This window comes from Chiroxiphia lanceolata, chromosome 1 (genome assembly GCF_009829145.1).
Source record: "Chiroxiphia lanceolata isolate bChiLan1 chromosome 1, bChiLan1.pri, whole genome shotgun sequence".
Classification (NCBI taxonomy): Eukaryota; Metazoa; Chordata; class Aves; order Passeriformes; family Pipridae; genus Chiroxiphia; species Chiroxiphia lanceolata.
This window is the reverse complement of record NC_045637.1, coordinates 108,726,261-108,741,406: the sequence shown is the minus strand read 5'-3', so window position 1 is coordinate 108,741,406 and position 15,146 is coordinate 108,726,261. Positions and strand designations below refer to the sequence as shown.

Here is a 15,146-nt window from a genome sequence, read left to right as displayed (position 1 = left end):
ATACTTTTCAGTAGAGGACATGCAAACTAGGGGATGCATAGGCAATAGCTTGTGGCAATATCCACAGATGTATTTATATAATTTTTCAGAGGGTCTGTCAGCTGGGTTTGCCTGGATGATGACCATGATTTTGTTAGAGGGAAAGTATAAGAGTAATCCTAAAAAAAGGAGATTCACTTTTTGAAGGGGAATGGGAATGGGTTGCCTTTGTGAAGCACAGAGGCAAATTACTGTGTTTTTTTGAGGCTAATTTGATTTTAACAGAAGTTTTGTAGGCAAACACTGCTCCAGTTGTGATCTAAGGGATTTATTATATTTTGATTAGTTGTAATATCTGCCAACATCTAATATAAACTCAGGGAGTAAGAATAAGTTAGTAAAAAGTGAACAGCTTAAAAAAGTGTTTTAAAGCCACTTCTAATGGAAGACTTGACCTAGCCTCTACTTCAGTGGTGCAAATTTCTCTGTTACAGAACAATTTTTTTCTTTCCCCCCAAAAAAGACATTTAGGGATTTTTAAGGATTTGTTAAGGCTTCTGAAGTGACTTGTATTCTTCTGAAGTGATTTACTCTCTACAACCATCTGAAAGGAGGTTGTAACAAGGTGAGGGTTGGTTTCTTCTCCCAGGAAACTAGAGACAGGACAAGAAGATATAGCCTCAAGCTGCACCAGGAAGGTTTCAGGCTAGACATCAGGAGGAATCTCTTCATGGAAAGGGTGGTTAAACATTGGAATGGACTTCCCAGGGAGGTAGTAGAGTCACCATCTGTGGAGATGTTCAAGAAACGACTGGATATGGCACTTAGAGCCATGGTCTAGTTGACAAGGTAGTGACCAGACAAAGGTTGGACGCGATGATCTTGGAGGTCTTTTCTAACCTGCATGATTCTGTGATTCTGTGATACTGTATTAGAGAGGATGGTATGATTTGTTTTTCATATTGCTCTGCAGTGGGGTGTGTTATAGAGAAAAGGCAGCATGCTACCTTGAGCTAAACTTATTCAAATGCTGTTTTCCAGGTTGTGTATTTGAAGGGAGACTTTACAATGAAGGAGAAGAATTTAGGCCTCAAGGAAATAAATGTACCAAGTGCTCTTGTATTGTAAGTATTTGCCTTTTGGCATTGTATCTCCCTGTCTGAACTTCAAAAGGCACATTATTATTGCCATAACAAAGCAAAAAATATAAGGAATTCAACACTATTATGCATTCTTCTCTTGGAATTTGGGTTTATATTAAAGAATTTGTGGCGCTAATACATGGTATCGCTCACATTCTGAGTTTATAATCTTTTTTGTGGCCTTACACTGTATGCAGATGAAGCAAGATATTTGGGAAAGGGCTGATCTGTTGAATTAGTGGTGCTTTTTCTGTGATGGGATCATGCAGGAGGAGACAAAATGCTTTTTGGGCTTCATCTATTGATCAACATTTATTTGATGCTTCCTTAAACTAAACTTTCACAAGGATTCCTTTCAGCTGTATGTGGTGAGGGCCTTTGCTCTGAATTACTGAATGAAAGAATGAGGGTAGCCTCCTTAGGCTGTCTCAGGTGGATTTTTTGGCTTGATGCTTAATGAAAAGGTCATATCCTGGATTTTATTCTTGATTAGCAACAATATAGAGAGGAACTAATAACTGCATCCTTTGGATAAAGAGCACAGGCTTCTTCTTCACTTCCATTAAGTTAAGAGATAATGCTGTATGAGTTGGGGTAAATGATTTCATTGCTGTAATCTGTGAGACAAGTAAAATGCAAAGTTCAGATCACTGCTTTTGTTGCAATTTGTGGGCTGGTTATCAGCAGAATATGCAAGGCTGGGGAACTTTACATTTCAGTAGAATGCTGAGAGATTTGTCAGTACCAGATGCGGTTCTCCTGCATCATGAAAATAAAATAAAAAAAGGAGGAAAGATGGACTTCAAAAATTAGTATATATTTATACATATGCACACATTTAATAAAGCTGCTACAGAGAACTTAGGCTGTTTTGTGGGAGAAAAAATGCTGGTAATCTGCAAAATTAATTCACACTATATCATTACTGTTCCTATGGAGATTAGGGTGTTCAGGTAATTTTTTTTTTTTTAATTTTAATCCTGTAATAATGAAAATATGCCACCACTCATGCCACAGTGATACACACCCTGGGCTCCTGCTCTGCCGAATGCCTTCTGTCCCAGGCTGAGAACCATTGCTCCCTCTGTACCTGGTGGGTCCCCCTCTCACTTCAGTTCAGCTGTAGAGCAGCTCTGGCTTTCCTTAGTTATGTTCCCCAGGGGAAGGCAGGTCTGAGTGGTTGAGAAGTTTGTGGAGAAATGCTCAGTTCTTTTTAGGTTGTGCTTTGCTCGTTCATAAGTACTGTACAGATATTGCCTATTGCCCAGTCATTGGTGTGCCAACCTCGATCAACTTCCCTTTGTTCTCTAAATATCAAAAGCAACTGTGCTGAGAAGAGCATGGGAGGTGGGAGATCTTTAGGGAGAGCAATATAAAGAAATATAGGAATATAGGGTCCCACCTGAGGATCTTACCTTGACAGTTACCAGTATCAGCTGTGTTAGGGAAGGAAACACATCAACTACTGAAAGACATTTAAAACCTCAAGCAAGAGGCTTAACTTCCAAGAAAGACAGCATGATTGTTTTGGATGTTAATGACATCTGTATAAAATGTCCAGCTCTCATTTTGAATCTTACTGACAGCCAAGGAAATGCCATCTATGTGTGAGCCACACCAGACCTCCCATCCCTCTCTTTGCAAAGCCTTTTTTTTACCCTCTTGCGAGTTTCCTTCAGAATTTGAGCCTATAGAATTAAATTTGAAGTAAATAATGGGAGCATCCTCAGGGCTTGTGATAGCGGTTTGCTGCCTGCTTTGCATCCATTCCCTTTTGGAATGGGTCTCCAGTGAATCTCTTATCTAAGCAGTTGGTGGATGGATGCCTTATTTAAAGATACCTATCTAGTCCTGTGATGGGAGCAGGCTTGTGGGTGATGGGCTGTAAATTATGCACATGAAAGGAAGCTCCTCACCCCAAATTAAATTTCTTCTGGGATTTCAGATTGTAACTATTTAGCAAGTCTTTCATGGAAAAGTGGAAGAGGAAGTAACACAAATTACTGCTAAGGTATTTTGGGGATGTGTGTGTGTAAGGATTTCAGCCCCTTTCACTTTAGAGTAAATTTTGCATTTTACTTGGGAGTAAACTTTTCTAATGGTGGATTATTCTGGACTCCATAGGCCATCACTTTCCAAGGGGTAGTTCTGATTTGGGACTGCAGACAGCATTGAATAGGAAGAAAGTAAAGACGGGTGGCTGTTATTTGGTTTCCTGGAGAGATGTAGCATTGATCTGCACTTGCTAAATGTATTAAAATGAGGAATTACTTAAAAAACCCGAATTTTATTTTTGCAAAATGATGCACTCAAAAATCAGTACATGTCAGGAGGCCTTGACTGTTGAGCCCCATCTTTGGAAAACTCTTGTGTTGCTCAAGTTTGTGGTATTTTCAGCTCAAAGTGGTGCCTAGTAGATACTATTGAGCTCCTAAAGAATGTGAAATGGTTGTTAAGACGTTGGGGGGGGGTGTTCGTTGTTTGTTTTTAAGACTTTTTTTATGCAATTGAGGACAAAAAGGGGATCTTGGGAGTTGGTGATCCTTGTCTTGGTGAAGCAGGCTGGTCAGTTGCAGAGCTTCCCATGTGCTCCATGGCCCCAAAGGTTAGAGAAAGCAATGGCACAGCCATGCCTGGGCAATTCACTCAGTCCTCTACCCACCAGGTACTTAACTCATTAATATGGTTTCTGTTTAACACCAAGTGTAGTTCTAGCTATTGTCTACTGAAAACCAGACCAAACCCAGCAAACTCATTTCATGGAGGTCACTGAAACAAGCCATTAACTAATAACTTTTGGGTTGTTACCGATTCAGGCTGTGCTTGCGGCAGCGAGGCGGAGATGAAAGGCCCTGTATTCCATTACCGCTCTCCTAAGCGAGCTGCTCCTTGGGGGTGACTAAGATTTCTTGCTGAAAATGAGAATGTATCACCTCTCACTCAATGCATATTGCCTGTCAGGAGTGAACAAGCTGGCTTTTAATGACTCAGTTTCTCTGGGGAGAGGCATTTGTGTAGAAAAGGTGGATGGGATAATAGGGATCTCCTCGCACCCCGGCTGAAACCCAGCTGTCTTGCAGTAATTCAGCTGTCTGGCCTGTTCCTGCTTTTCGTGATAGGACAGCAGCCTGTTCTAGAGAAACCTTGGCTAGTTTCCCTACCATAAGCACCTACTTAAATGAAGGACTGGCTGCTTTAATCAAGTGTTATTTCTCAGATACTACTTTTATGAGGTCGAGAGTGTGTTTCTGCTTGCACAGTAAGAGCACTTGGCTTACATGTTTCCTTTCCTACAGCCTGCATTAAAATAGTCAGACTGTGATTATCGTAAATGTTTTCATTTTCTCTTTTGATGTAGCACGTTTGGGAAAAAAAAAAAAAAAGTGGAGGGGAAGGAGAGAGCGCCAGGGAGGGAGGAGAGGAGGTTTGGCAGGAAAGTGACCTTGTGTGAGAGCGGTAACCATGGAGAAGCTTATCTCTAAATGGTAGTATCCAAACTCATAACTAGCCCCTTTTGACTCACACCACTGTTACCCAGAGCATGGGCGCTGCGCGTTTCGGCATGCGAGGCATGCGGCGGTGCGAGGTACCACCATGCTGAGAGCGCGCAGCACTATGGAGACACCACGGCCCAGGACATGCCTTCCTCCACACCCCTGCGGGGAGGAGGGAAGCGGACCTGCGTGGGAAATGATTGGAGGCTGGATTACGGCATTGCTGAGATGGCTGAGAGCTGGGAGTGGGAAAGGTGGCATCGTGTGTCTGTCCTTCAGGGAAGCAGATCATGGGGACAACCATTGGCAGGGTGGTTATGTGCGTTTGGTCCCCAAACGGCATTGTTTCACGAAAGCAATGCTGGCCTCTTAGCTGCTCTTCCAAAATGATTTGGAACAAGTGAAACCCAAATGGCTGGAAGCAGAGCATGGTGATTTGGGGCCCTTGGAGGGCTGAATCGAAAAGCAGCCTCTGCTCAATCTCCTTTGCACCATCGGAGGCTTTTACACCACTGCTCAGGGGGACTCGGGACGCACACAGCTACTGGTCTGCAGGTGCACTTGTGGGTGTGTGTGTGCAAGAAACATCTTGTCGCTTATATTCCTGAGTGTTAGGGTGCAAAAACTGAATAATGAAAGTTTTGCACAAAGGAAAGGAAATTGCAGCAAGAAAAATCTGTTTCTAAATCAATGAGTAACAGGCGTTTAAACTGTGATAAGTAATGAAAAACTACATATGTGTTTTGTATGTTGAGAGTGGAATTCATCTTCTCTAGCTCCAGCTATTCAGAAGTAATGTATCTGAACTACTTATCTGAACTCCTCTTCAGTTAATGGAGAGAGAGGGAGAGAGAAAGAGGTGGAATGGATTACTCTATGCAGATGCTTATCTTCCTCCACTAACTAGAGAGGGAGCCTATCCAGCTCCCTGGCCTCAGAGATGGCTGAAGATAGCCAAGACTGATCCTGCCCCTGCAGTCAGCTGGGTAATTAAGTACCCTGATACTGCTTTAAAGGCCTGGCTTTAACTGGTATTGGGAGCTGCTGGAATACATTCCCATCACAGTAGACTGTGGGGAGGAACGCCAGTCTACTGGGAAATTCAGAGGAGCATGCAGTTAAATGTATCCTCAGTAAAGGCTGAGGATAATTCAAATTCAAATTTCCATCCTCAGTGCAGAGCCAAATGCTGATCTTCCCAAATCTCACTGTACTTCAGCTGCTTTGATTCAGCTCCAAACTCCAGCAGATGCTGTCTGCCCCCACTCAGGGGCTAAAGAGTTGTGTGTAGGGGTGGAAAAGCAAAGAGTTGATCTTTTGCTAGGAAGAGTGTTCACATCCTCAAAGTTAGTGACATTAGTAGAAGTGGTTGGCTTATGGGTGGATGCAAATGAAGACTAGTAAGTAAGGGTTACTCACTGTGTCTCTGGGAACCACCTAGAAGTTTGTGTGCAGATTTTTTGCAACGTTAGAAAGTGTGGCTTTCTCAATAGCCTAATAAAACCCCAATCTTCCAGGTATGTGAAGTATGGCTGCACAGGTAGCCAAGGACTTGGTATATACTGAACTTTAGCAAGAAAAATAAAGCTGCATGGAGCCATAGACAGTCTCCTGTTACATTTTTTTTTTTAAATCTGATTTTCTTCAGGCTTCAAAAAGTATACCTACTTCCACGGGGATTGTACACTATGTGTTCCATGTCTGAAATATTAAATTCCCTTAATTTTTTAAAGATCAAAGTTTAAAGAAAATAGTTTCGACATTAAAAAAGAATGTTTAAAACCAGTGGGTTTTCTTTCTCTTATCTCATTGACATGCATAGCCATTTTTAATCTTTCTTTTGATTTCTCTCAAAAAATGTGTCTGACAAAAAGATTAAAAATAATTTTAATAAAAGAAATGGAGTAAAGTTAAAAACTTTAATATTAATATTAAATATAAATTAAATGTTAATACTTAATATTAAATTAATAGCAATTTTTCTGAAATAGAAGTAAACTGTGGCATAGCAGTGCAAGTGGGCATAATTCAGTGTAGTTATTCAGTGTGAATTATTCATATTCATAAACACTTAAAATCTCAGACATTAGAAAGCGTTTTTCTGTGGCAAGGTCTCGTTTTCTCCCTCCGTGGATGTTTGAATTTTGTCCTACATCTCTCCTACCTGCAGAGCTTCCTAGCCCACCTAGTCCAAGTGTATTCCCAGGTCAGGCTGCAGAAACTCTTCATCATACTTTTAATTTTGGTGTGAATCAAATGAGTCTTTCTGTGCAGCTAGAGACTGTGCCCAGTTTGGGCACATTTTGAGGGGAATAGAGATATGGAGCAGCTCTGTGAAAGTCTAGATTATTCTTTAAGGATCATGGGCCCAGAAAAGCAGTATCTTTCTCGTATCCCTTCCTTCTTCAGAGCCTTTTGCTTGCCCTTTGTACCCTGCAGAATTCAGCTCAAATTTACCTTCCATGCTGCAGCATTGTCCATGTTCCTCTCGATGTGCAGTCAGAGGGGTTCCAGCTGTTCTTCCCTCTTCTCCTTCGTTTCACATAGGTAGCACTATCCAGTTATTATTTCTGAGATGACATGTATCAGCAGCAGTCAAAGATGAGTACCTGTTGTGCTTTATGTCCTAAGGACATGTATTTCTGTCCCTAAGAGAAAAGAGTGTGAAAGAAGAATGTGAAGAAAGATGAAAGTCTGATTTGACAGATTTCTGCGGAGAATTTTTCCTGCTGGAGCAGGAGGGTGGAACCACTGAGGAATTGGAGGAAGGAGCTCTGCCTTTATAAGGCTCTTGTTTAGACAGAGACTGTCTTTGCAGTTTTATGATCCAAGATGATATTATGGTAATTAGTGAATTAAGTGACACTAGAAGCCGTGAAAGACTTAAAACTTCCTGTGTACCTGAAGGGCCCAAGTGAATGCTGATTAACAACGCCCTGGAACTGTGCATTGCATGAACAACCTCTTGCAGTACAGAGGAAAAATGTCCAGGACTTGTCATCTAAAGAAAATGAATACACAGAGCAGGATGGATTTTTCACTCCTAAAGCATATCAAGAAAACAGTAATGCAGGCTGACCACTTTTAAATGATGATAATAAGGGCTTATACCACGAGTGCAGGTTGCTGTCGTTCCTGAGAGCAAAGGAATAGCTTACGTTGTAAGGTATCTATCCCCTGTCTTGTTAAACTCTTCCTAATTAACAGGCTGAGATTAATTGTTCTTATTGACAAAGAAGAATTAAGTACTCAGAGCTTTAACAGTAAAGGAGAGCTGTTAATAGGCAGCTTTTGACTGTTTTTTATTGGCACTGGGGTGCAGTGAAGATTGCAAACATCTCTGCTGTAAGTCGCTCCTAGCAAAGGCAAGGATCTGTCTTAGAGGAAAAGCAAAGCAGTAAGATGGCAGAAAACAAAGAACCTGGTAAATAAGCAAACAAACAAGCAAAAAAAGAACCTGCTGGCCAGCAGGGGATGAAAGGGTTGCACGTGTTTTCAGAAGTGCCAGCGAAGACAAAGGTTTTACCAGAGATGGCTGTAGCACTTCTCGTAAGTGGCTTTAAATGGGAATGTGTGTGGCATCTCGTGGGAACGCTTGTGTGCAGAATTGATTTGGGTCTAAAAGATTCCCACAACTTGTGGTAGGAAGCAGTAAAAGCAATAGCTTGTCAATTAACAGGGTCTTTGTTTGCCAAACGTTTTATGGATAGTCCAAAACCCTTTTGGCTGGTGCTACAATGAAGGAAAGGCTGAGAAGAATAGGAGTGCTTGGATTTCATGTTTGTCATCCTTTCAGTTTTAATAAACTTGGATGTCACAGGTTTGGGTCTTGTTATCAGATAACAATAGTTAATGATTTTAAACTTGCACACAGCCCTCTGTGTCCTTAGACAAGTTGGTGTATTATACACAATCCTGCTAAATGAATTTACATGAGAGCTTAATTAACTGTGTAACACCTACTTGTTTTCCTCTTTCTGATTTTGAAAAACAAAAAATAAAATATTAGAGACAATACATTGTTACATTGTTTCCGTTTTGTTTTGTCATAGAATTATAGAATGTTAAGGGGTTTGAATGGACTTTAAAGATCATCCAGTCCCAACCCCCACTGCCATGGGTAGGGACATCTCCCACTAGACCAGGTTGCTCAAGGCCTTATGCCACCTGGCTTTGAAGATGAAGCTTTTCCACCCTGCTCTCTTAAGTCTGACCTTGTATCATTTTGAGTATTGTAGTATTAAATATTTTTAGTTAATCATGTTCTGTTGTTCACTTTGTCCATGTTTAACGTATTTCATAGAAGACGTAAAGCAAAACTCGGGATCATTAAGTTTGAATTGCTGTTGAGCTCTAGTGTGGTTGCCAAATTCCATTTTGACTTACTATCACTGCCTAAATTCTCCTTGCTCTTTCTACTGCATCCTATGGCACTGTTTTTGTTTTCTACTCTTGAAACATTTTATGTTGATAAGGGAATAAGTTTCCAACTCTACCTGGTAAACTATTTTCCAGCTGGGATATCTGATAAATTAACATTTCTTAAAACAAACCAGTCATGTGGAGAGGCTAGCCAAAGCTCCTTGGATTCCATCAACTTTTTAAATGTTAGCAAGCATACTTACTGCTTTTGTTGCATTATTTAATGATGAAAGACAAACACATTGGATAGTCAAGGGGAGGAAAATGATATCCAGCAGATTATTTTCAGGATTGTGACAGGCTGTAACTTTTTTATACAGCTCATCCTTTTAGGCTGAGAGCAGGATAGGCTGTCAAAATAGACATGGGAAACAGAAAAGGAAAAAAAAAGTGCTTTGAGACATGACAGTGATTTACTTATTCCAGTTTAACCTGTCAGAAATAAAATTTGACTAGATGCCAAACTGTCATAGCATCCTTGGCACTCTGCTGTGGCTACGTCAATCTGAAGGAAAGATGCAGAAATCCTTGCAGGCAGCGAAGGGTTAGAGTCGGACATAAACACCCAGCTTCCACTGTGGGTGCCTGAATAAGAAAACTCTAGTAATAGAAATTGCCTGAATGGTTTAGCTTTCTTCCAGAAAGTTCTGCTCCCACAGTACCTAAACTTCTGTCCCGAACATGACTAGGACACCATTAAACTTGACAATTCCAAGGTTCATTGAAAACCCAAGAAGTTTTCAGCTCTCTGCCAGAAGCTTTGTAACTAAGCATTGATATTTTCTACAGAAAGCAGATGTGTGTGTGTATGTGTTTGTGTGTGTGTGTGTGTGTTGTGTTGTTTTGTTTTGTTTTGTTTTTTTTTTTTTAAGCTGGAGTTTAGTGGCATGACTCAGTATTTTCTGCTAAAATCACTGGCATGGAAATTTCTTTATCACCCCTACTTGGGTGTCAGAGTCAATGCAATTGAAAGTCAAGATTTCCATCAGGCTCACATCTCATGTTTGAGGCATTGGAGCCCCAAAGGATTTGAGTAGCTTGCATGCTTTGTATGGTTTCTTTTCCCTTTTTTCTTTTCCCTCTCCAGAATATAGCACTGGGAATTTTCTGAGATTAGGACAGCAGCTAATATGCCCTTGCCAATAGTATCTTTCTTCACAGGAAAAAAAGGAGCCAGCCTCAACTGGCTCTCCTCATAACAATGAGGAGAGTCTTCTTCCTTTTACCATCCTCTGCCTTGCACAACAAAATTTTGAAAATGAGATAATCTACGTGAAAAGAATTCATTTCAAGTAGTGTAAGGATTTTGTGCTGTTCAATGCCCCCTCTCCTAGTGGCAGCATAACTTCCTTCTCCTGGATGCAGCTGAATAGCAATTCTTCCTAGCAATCTTAGTTGCTGATGTCCTATTTATTCTTTCAGCAGAGAGCTGAACTGCCCTGCTCTCTCTTTTGAGGTCAGTTTTTTCAATTCCCCAAGGTTACTGCAATTACCATTCCTCCCTGACACTCCCACATCTAGGTTTTTTTGTGCTGCACTTCAGGAAGTGTGGGTATGTCTGGGACTATGCAGGGAAGGAAAATCCTATGTTTATTGTATCTTCTACTCTCCACTGCTCTTTGTAGTTGACATGCACATGTAAAATCTCTTATCACTAGTACTTGCACAGCATCTGCTACTGTGACTTTGTCTTTTTGACTGAGCCTGATTCTAAATTGGTGAGCATTTAATGAAGTAGCTAAATGGGAGCAGGACCCATAAAAGTTGACACCTTGTGGAAGCTAAGCCAGGGAGGCATTTTCTTTCCCTGTGGTGGTGTTACATTCCTTGTGGTCAGCAGTAATAGCTCTGCCTCCTGAAGTATGGGCTGTGGGGTTTTACTCCATATTCAAAATGGGCATCATTTGAAGCTTTAGCATTTGTGGCATTTGGAGGACACATTCTCGCTTCCTGAATATTCAGCGCAGCAGGGGTAACAGCAAGTAATTATATAAAATGAGGAGTAAGTTACAGGCTAGTTTGAGAACTGAGGGGATGGAGGGAGAAGAAACATGCTTGTACATCAACAGAAATATCATCAGTCTGTGTACCACCTTTGCTGTTGACCTCCTGAGAACAGTATTTTTCAGTGTTTCTCTGAATCAGATAGGAGACTAATAAGGATACTACTAATATATCTAATAATGACCTAAGGTACTTTGTGCAGTTTTCATAATGAGTGCCTGTTTCTATTTCTAAATATCTTATCCATCTGTCTCACCTTCCTGACAGTCTTTGGGAAATCCTTTATTTCAGACTTCCTTCAAACTTATGGAAAGAGAAAGTGGCAAAGTTCCCAAAGCAGACTTGGATTTGACTTGCTTATTCCCTGATACTGCTCTTCATACTTGAGCGAGTAGCCTGGTATACTCTGATCATAATAATAAATTTTTGATTCCTTGTCTGATTTTTCGTGTAGGGCAATGGGTTCCAAACAGAGAGAGGATGTTCCCTTCCCCTTATGAGACAAGGTATAGTGGAGGGGAGCAAAGTCATGCTTAGGGACTAATTTTCTCCTTCCTAATGTAGTGGTTGCAAATCAATGTGTGAAGTGCACGGTGCTCTAGGGAAGCAAGCACAGCTCAAATTTGCTGGCACCCTGGAGCTGCTACAGAAAGGAAAGGTGCCAGCTTGCCCATGAAAACCCAGGGGTTTTCAAACGGTTCAGAGATTAAAATCTGCAATTTCCAGCACTCAGCAAAATCCTTCATCTCTCCTTCATTTTGAAGTCTATCTTATACTTATGTCTGTTAAATTGGGTAAGCATGCATAAGATGTATCATGGAAGTGAGCAGTTGAAAGCAAAGGCAAAAAAAGAAGTCGTAGTTTGTGGTGTACAGGATTTATAAGGTATTTGTGCTCTTGCAAGCAAAGTAAGCCAGTCACAATGGGAGTAGGAGCTTTAAGTCAGTATCACAAAGATAATTCTAAAATCTCATTTGAAGTTCCTATCAACTTTGATCAGATAGAAGACATTCTCCTAGGGATGACGTGCCCACAGAAGGCAAACTAAAATAAAATGTAGCATACCACACATGCCCATGCCAACAAGCATATTTGTGGTTCAACTACAGAATAAACAACAATTTAATATTAATAAAAAATTATTTATGCACACAATCTCTGGGTAGTGTGTAATATCAAATGTATTAAACTCTGCTTCCCCATTTCCCCAGTCCTGAATAGTAGTTTGGATAAAATTTAGTCTTCTACAATAGCTTTCAAAACTACAGGCTTAATAAATCAGCATCAATACGTTGAAAATGCATAGGAGTGTGACAATTGGTCTTCAACAGCCATAACACCAGAATGAGGATGTGTCACCCTATGAAATATTATCTAGATGCTTCTTTCCAGTCTGTTGAAAGAAATGAAGTTGGTGGAGTTTTTTTAGGATTCAGGGCTTCAACATTTCAATGCAGAAAGCAAAGCAATGAAAAGAAAAAGGATGGAATGTTTCAAATATGATAGCTTGTGATTGTGCTCTTAATTTTGGCTTTCAGTTCCGTGCTGAATACCACCACCTTATTCTCAACTGAGAAAGTCTTGACAGCACTGGCTTTGAAACCCTGGCCTTAGGGAAGAAGTTTGTTCTAGTCCTTTTAATTCCAATTTCATTTAGACTTGATGTCTCCTGCTTTTATCTGAATTAAACAACGCTGAACTTAAAAAGTTACAAATATTTAAAAGAATGTGGTTTTCCATGATTAAAATTAAGATAACTTTGTTTGTAAAAATGGAATCTGTGAGCTGGGTTGGGTGGGAAAAATGAGGAACTGATTATGTCCACTGCATAATTTTGTCACCTATCTGTAGAGTGCTGTCAAAACAGCAGACTGCTGTCTTTGGAGATCATTATGTGCTATCTCAAAATTTTGAAAAACAAAGATGTTTTTCATGTAATCCCACAAGATCCACGATTTCCTGGTTTAATTAGGCTCATTTCGGCGGTGTTAACTCAGGAACAGATTGAGCCTCCTGCATTTGTAACTTACTGTTTTGCTATTCAAGAGCAAATACTGGCAGGCTTCACCATAACATCTTGCATAACGGCTTGGAGGCTGAATGGAAAATTTAAGCCTGAATGGGGTTGCTTTGCCATGTTGCAGAAAAGGAACATGACGGGGGAAGCAGGGGGCTCCGCGCTGTTTGCCCAGCGCCACCTGGCGGCGGCGGGGAGGGGGGGGGAGGGCGCCCCGCTCCCCACTTCGGTCACGGTGCCTTTTAAGTGGTCACTTTGGGAAAAAAAAAAAAAAAAAAAAAAGAAAAAAAACTGGCTTTGTGTTTGGAGTGGCGGATTATGCAAAGAGACCCTAAAGAGTCGCAGAGAGCTGAAAATTATTGAGTGAAGGGTGACCTGTTAAGATGGGTGACCTTGACCCTGCCAGGACTTGGTGGGTTCACCGCAGCGGTGCTTTGGTGGGCTCAGCCTGAGCCAGGGGATGTTTTGCACCAAGGTGCGCAGAAGATGAAGATCATTACCAAGTGGCAGTGGAAACGGGTGCCAAATTAGCCCCCCCAGCCTGGTGAAGCCACTTGTGGGGCGACGCTGGGCTGTGCGGGGGGTGGAGAGGTTGAGCCTTGCTGGCCACCCAGCCTGGTTGAAAGGCCTTTCCCAGCAGTACAGGGATCTGCAGCAAGTGATATTTAATTCAGTGATAAAGAAGGAGTAGCTATCCCATGCAAAGATAACTTACCAGTAGAAAGACACTATGAAGTGCTACAACAGCCCGACAGGCTGTCCCTGATTTCAGCAGCTCCTAAGCAGAGAAATAGCCAACTATGACTAACTGGACAATTAATAACAGACACTTAATAAGAGCCATATTCAGAGATTCCAGCAGCTCTGTTTCTGTGTGCAGTGAAACACCAATTTAAATATAATTTCCCAGAACCTGAAAGTACTTGACCTTTTATTGTGTATGAGCTGACTTCCAAGCTGGTGGTATTACCGTGTGTGTATTTGTGTGAGTGAAACCTTTTACTAGTGCTCCTGTTCTCTGCTTTCACCTCTTCCCCATCATAATTTTCTCTGGTAATGAAACTCAGGTCAGCAGGGTAAAACTGTTGGATTTGATTTCTGGTGACACTGCAGTTTTTAAACTTTTGCATATATAGATTGATAAAAAACTGGCAATACTGGAGTAACAGGCATTAACATATGGCTTTTGGGTTTCAGCCTAATAAAAATTATGGGAGAATAAAAAGGAATGAAAACTGAACAGTTGTGCTCTTCTGGGGAGTTAAAAAAGGCGGTATTGAGTTGGAGTCCAGTCATCTGCAAGTGCTAAGTTGGAGTTGTTATTTATTATCAGAATTAAGATAAATGAAATCACCAGTCATTAGCTCACAATGTGTAAAGAGCTTTGAAATGTCTTTTCACACACAGCGGACTCCCAAGTGGCTGCTGCAGCCTCTATACCTCCTTGCAGCAGTTAACAGGATGCAACAACTTTGCTGCAGGATTATCCACGCTTGACATACATTCCCTTTGGCTAATTTGATGTGCAAGGTGTGCCCACGCAGTGAAGCAAACCGACAAGAGTGTGGGAGATGAGTGGGTCACTGCGTAGAGGGCTTGACTTACAAGGTGGTGGCTGGTCAGTAGCATGGGTCAGCTGGTCAGCATTCATATGCCACTGAAGTCACCACGTAGGGGACAAATTTAAACTGCAACTTTAAACTTGGTAATACTTCCACTTTTGCAAGACCAGGAAGGATGTAAGGGGAAGCTGTATGAGGAGTGGCTCTGAGGTCACTTGGTTGGGAGACCTCATTGTGGTCTTCAACATCCTCACAAGAGGAAGAAGAGGGGTAGGTACTGATCTCTTCTCTCTTCGGCCAATGACAGGACTTGAGTAAATGGCATGAAACTGAGTCAGGGGAAGTTTAGGTTAGATATCAGGAAAAATGTTTTCACCTAGAGGGTAATTGAGCAGTGCAACAGGCTCCCCAGGGAAGTGGTCACAGCACCAAGCCTTTCTGAGTTCAAGAAGTGTTTGGACAACACTCTCAGGTACATGGTGTGATTCTTGGGGTGACCTGTGCGGGGCCAGGAGTTGGTCTCCAT

At 41.4% G+C, this 15,146-nt stretch overlaps 1 protein-coding gene across 2 annotated transcripts in view; it reads left to right on the top strand.

The window, feature by feature from the left end:
* Positions 1–15,146, top strand: part of BMPER (BMP binding endothelial regulator) — a 147,009-nt gene that overhangs the window by 37,488 nt on the left and 94,375 nt on the right. For both annotated transcript variants that reach the window (XM_032700506.1, XM_032700516.1), the window contains one exon: positions 1,021–1,103. In XM_032700506.1, the coding sequence (XP_032556397.1) occupies positions 1,021–1,103 (83 nt within the window). The remainder of the gene's footprint in view (positions 1–1,020; positions 1,104–15,146) is intronic.